Source organism: Zea mays, chromosome 7 (assembly GCF_902167145.1).
Source record: "Zea mays cultivar B73 chromosome 7, Zm-B73-REFERENCE-NAM-5.0, whole genome shotgun sequence".
Classification (NCBI taxonomy): domain Eukaryota; kingdom Viridiplantae; phylum Streptophyta; class Magnoliopsida; order Poales; family Poaceae; genus Zea; species Zea mays.
Genome location: NC_050102.1, coordinates 88,110,721 through 88,115,639, shown reverse-complemented (window position 1 = coordinate 88,115,639; position 4,919 = coordinate 88,110,721). Strand labels below are relative to the sequence as shown.

Genomic DNA, 4,919 nt, shown 5'->3' with positions numbered 1-4,919 from the left:
TTCGTCTGAAGGTTTTTGAATCTGACCCTGCATTACCTTGGAAACGACTTTGGAGTCTTTCGACCTTTACTAGTATTCTTCGAAGGCATGACGAAGACGTTCCTTGTGGTAGTTGTGAATTCACCAAAGGTGGACGCCAATGTTTGTCACTTGTTTTTATTCCTTTGGATATATCAAAAACAAGGCAACAGAAATAAATGAGTTTTAAACTTCATCCCTTAATTAATTCTTCCTCGAAGATTAATACATGGGAGAAGATGAGAGGCATGAAAAGGTAGAAACAATAATAAACCATAAAGCATAAAAGATAGAATGGATTACTCTTCTTGACATGTTATTGTCTTGCTTCATTCTTTACAATATAACAAATGGTTACAAATATACCTTCAGCTTTACAATCAGTAATGGAAGGCAAAAGGGAAGCACTACTTCGTAGGCGGAGCAAGCCAATTCACTTTGATCAAAAAGCTATCCCCAATGCATGGTATTGTGCTTCTATTTATAGTTACGGGTACAACTTCGTCAAAATTTCAATCGTGCTCTCAAACCTATGCATACGATCTATTGAGCAAGCTAGTGACTTCCTAGAGGTCCCTAGAGCCTCTTGGAGTTTAAGGATAACTGATAAATTAACGCACTGAGGATCTTCGGCTAAAGAAGGCCCCCAAGACTAACTTCCTAGAGGCCCCTAGAGACTCTTGGAAGTTAAGCCGCTAATGTCATCATCTTGACGCATGGTGTATGGTGGGTCCTGCTTGAAATAACTTTCGACAGGCTGTCTTGGCCATTGAAAGTTAGTTATCTTCTGATGCCACCATCGTAAGTGTTGGTCTTTGTTCTCGAATGCTATACATCAAGAACAAAGCAACACAATTGTTAACGATTAGAGACATTCGTCCTTCAGCACATTATCTCCTTTTGGATATAATAATCTTCAGACGAAGGTCATGAAGGACATACCTTCATCATCTCAGTGAACAAATATAAACAAAAGTACATGAAATACAAAAGAATATAAATAATGATGATATATCAGTAAATTATTTATATTTTCATTTTATGAACATGAATAAATATCCACAATATTTATATTACATTGATACCTTCAGCTTGCCAGAAGGTGAAAATGCGAGAGTGGCGCAAGAGTGATTACAATTCAGCGTGAACAGTACGGTGTTACTGTTCATCTATTTATAGGCGCGGGACGCAGCCCGGACAAAATTACATTCATGTCCCTGACATATACTGCTAATCATAAGGTAAGCTATCAACGACTAAGTAGTCTTTTCTCTTTTATGTCGGTTCCATCTTTCACCTTTGTCATTATACTAAGCCGAAGCTCTTTCAGCCACAGCTTCGGCGTCCATTTATCCTGCCTTCAGGTCGTATCTTCATATCACACATAACTTCATCTCAAAGCCGAAGCCTCCTATAACAGTCTATTTTACACTGAAAAACATATTAGTCACGTTTTTTAGGACATTTGGAAGAGGAAAGCCTTCAACAGTAAATTAGTCTAACTTTCGACCAATTCTTTCTGACGGCTTAACTTTCGACAGGATCCGCCAAATTCCAAGAGTTTAGTTAAATTCCGAGGATATCCACGTATCTTCTGAGAGTTTAGGCTCTAGAAAGTAGTTTTTTTGTGCATACTTATTTCTCCGGTAATTTGGGTCTTTATTCTAAAAATAGACATTTTAAATCACTTTGGAATGTGAACCTATGTCAGTGAGAATCGGCTTCTAGTTATTTACTACCGTCTCTGTTCTTTTTTATTTGTCGCATTTTAGTTCAAAAATAAACTAGCGAACGATAAATATTTAAAAACAGAGGTAAGCATCAAACATAATAAGACTGGAAACGGATATCAATTGACATCAAATCGACATCTTAATAAACATTATAATCATCGTTACGCATATTATTTCCCTATATATCAAGAGCCACATCAAATCATCTGCCTGTCTTTTTCACTAGCTGGCCCAATATTATTTGCCATATAAATACCGGAGAACAACTGCATTTACGTCACACAAAGCCAAGGCAACTTTCTGCCATTTTGTCCGTCCTTGAGTCTCTACCAAACCAAAACATCGCCGTCGCCTCGAAAATAAACAGTGGAGGGAGAAGCATCAAGCACACACTGCACACATCAACAGTGACACAAAGGCCCCACACGATTGAACAGAACTTGATGCCTGCCCGCCTCCTTTCTTCCTGGCCCTACCACTATGTCATATGCCACAGCCACCTTCTCTCTTCTAGAGCTAGAGCTTAGAGCTAGAAGCATTGGTACAGGTCTATGGCGCTGTAGCTGGTTCCACCAAGAATATCAGAGGCTCTGCTCCATGCTGTGAAGTCGTTCGCTATGGCTGGATTTGTAGGAGCAGTGCTGGTGCTGGTGCTTGAGTTCATGTACCAGAGGATCTCCGTCAGGGCACCCAGCCTGCTGTCCAGCTCCATCTTCTGGGTCTGCAGAACAGAGTTCTGCGCTTGCACTGCCACAAGGTTTTGGCTGGTTATACTCAGTGCCATGCTGAGCTGCTTGTTCTGGTCCTTCAGCTGATTTACCTGTTTCAGTCCGCAATAATACACCGCTCAGATATATGAATTCAATCCTAGCTTGTTTCTGCTATGTTTAGACAATTTTAGTGAAAAAGAAATAATTAACGATCAGAGCAGATACTGATGGTAGACTTATTTATTTATTAGCACTGTTCAGTGAATTAGCTAGGAAGAAATTGGTGGTTTGTGGGAGCACCGTTATTGCGCTTGTTTGGGTAGATTTTTCAAGTTGGACTTTGTTGTCATATATTTTGCTTTTTCACCTGCATATGAGTGCAAGCCTTCATGAATAAAGAAGTGAACTAAGAGGAAAGACTGAACTGAACAAACTAAATTTGATTTAAACTTGCATCATGAATTATAATAGAGTTACGGGTGGTTGATTTTTAGGGACTAATTTTTCGTCCATCCATTTTAGTCATTTTTAGTCCATAAATTATCAAACAAAGAGATTAAGATAGAGATAATCCTTTTTTTAGTCCATGTGTTTGACAATTTAGAAGCTAAAAAGGACTAAAAATTATTTCCTTAAAAACCAAACATCGCCTTATTATATGATAGGACATAAATAACACACATATATACCTGTGAGGTGAGGTCGTCAAGGTGTTCTTGCTTCCGTTGCCTAGACCTCCGAGCTGACTCCCGATTCGACTCCTTCCTCCGCTTTCTCCTCCTCTCCATCTGGGCCTGGAGATCTAGGTCATCCTCGGATCTAGAACTTTGGACCCACCGGCTCGATCCGGACGAAGTGCCACTTGACATAGTTGTCACCACAGGCAAACTGAGGTGTAATCTAAACTTTTTCACTCCCTTCTGTTTGTCAGATATAAAGGCACCTCTTTTGTTACTGCCTTAGTATAATTTTTATATGTGGTAAATATATAGGAAATGCCTAGATAACTTGAAAAGGTGAGTCCAACTACTGGCGGCTTACTGAGAAGACATAAAACCAGTAGAGGAAAACAACAGAGAAGGACTGGACAAGGCGGGTTAGGGCAGAACCGACCATAAATCTGGAAAGGAGGTGCTCGGACAGGACGAGCAACAACATGTAAACAGATGCTGCGCGCGGTTTTCTCTACTAGCCTACCATCAAGGCCAAGGAGGAAAGCACTCTTTTTTTTTTTGTTACCTTTGCAAATTAGAGTTTATTGTCTGTATGTCTACGATGCATGTGATATATGAAGGAAATTTTGGCAGGGCTTGGCCTTGGAGAAGTGATAGTGAGAGAAGAAAATTTTGGCAGAACCTCCCCTGGAAGACTGATGGTCAGTGCAGAAAATTTTGGCAGAATCTCCCCCTGGAAACTGATCGTCGTCGTCACACAAGAAAACTTCGGCAGAACCTCCCCTTAGAAGAATGATGATCAGTGCAGGAAATTTTGGCAGAATCTCCCCCTGGAAAGCTGGTGGTTACAGGAGGAAATTTTGGCAGAACCTCCCCTTGAGAAATCTATGTTCACAGGAGCAGATTTTGGCAGAACCTCCCCCTGAAAATGGATGCTCAGAAGCCAAAATTTTGGCAGAACCTCTCCCCTTGGGAGCTCCAAGTTTGGGAGACCAAAGGTTGGAGTCTCCAAATAAACTTGGCTAGATGCAGGTCAACAGAGTGAAGGCGCGTCAGTAACAACACTGTGCTGTTGCTGACGAGACTAGGACAGAGAGGCGGACGAGGAACCTAGCAAGGGAGCTCGGGAAGAGGGGAAAAGGGAATTGAAGCCTGGAGGAGGGGCCATTTATAGCCGGGAAATGGGCGGTTTTAGAGTGAGAAAAAAATTTGCCAAATTGAATCATTTCGGGTGGAGGAGAAAAGAGATGGAAAAGCTAGGGGCGAGTAGAGACTAGAGAGAGGGGGAGAGGTGTTTAGAATCTTCTCCGGCGTCTGCAGCCCTTGTGCTGGCACTGGCAGCAGTGCAAGCAATAAAAAAATGTGGGCTGACGATGTCCGTTGCCACTGCTTTGATTGATTGATTGATTGCTTGCTTGCGACATGTGTGGATGGTTTCAGAATAGCCCTACCCCGCCCATGGACTAGCACTTTGTTCTCTGCGCAGGGCGGTCCAAAAACTAATGAATAATTGCGCGAGGGGTCATCTTGACTCTTCAGTATCGAATACTACATTACCTCCTATGGTTGAGGTTCTATTCCTATCTACAAAGTGGAGTAGACTGCATCATCATCATGTGTGAACAATGGTGGGAGAACAAAAAGTCACCTTGCTCCATTTCATATTACGATTCCGAGGAAGAAGCGTGTGTTGCCAGGACTCTTTAGTGGGATGTATATAGCTAGGATCAGTAATTACAATTAGTGAGCTCAACGTGATCATCAGCAAGAAAGATTACGATTGT

At 41.5% G+C, this 4,919-nt stretch overlaps 1 protein-coding gene across 1 annotated transcript; it reads right to left on the bottom strand.

The window, feature by feature from the left end:
- Positions 1 to 1,892: 1,892 nt before the first annotated feature.
- Positions 1,893 to 4,254, bottom strand: LOC100383382 (uncharacterized). Its single transcript, NM_001176037.1, has 2 exons — positions 3,151 to 4,254; positions 1,893 to 2,571 (listed from the first exon to the last, which is right to left on the bottom strand). Exons 1-2 carry the CDS (start codon positions 3,328 to 3,330, stop codon positions 2,281 to 2,283), a joined length of 471 nt encoding a protein of 156 aa, NP_001169508.1. The 5' UTR covers positions 3,331 to 4,254; the 3' UTR covers positions 1,893 to 2,280.
- Positions 4,255 to 4,919: the final 665 nt, after the last annotated feature.

Excerpts from the sequence above, each read along its gene's own strand:
- LOC100383382 (NM_001176037.1), bottom strand. The coding sequence starts at position 3,330 with ATGTCAAGTGGCACTTCGTCCGGATCGAGCCGGTGGGTCCAAAGTTCT. Across the intron at positions 2,572-3,150 it reads TTGACGACCTCACCTCACAG|GTAAATCAGCTGAAGGACCA; the intron begins GTATATATGTGT and ends GGACTGAAACAG.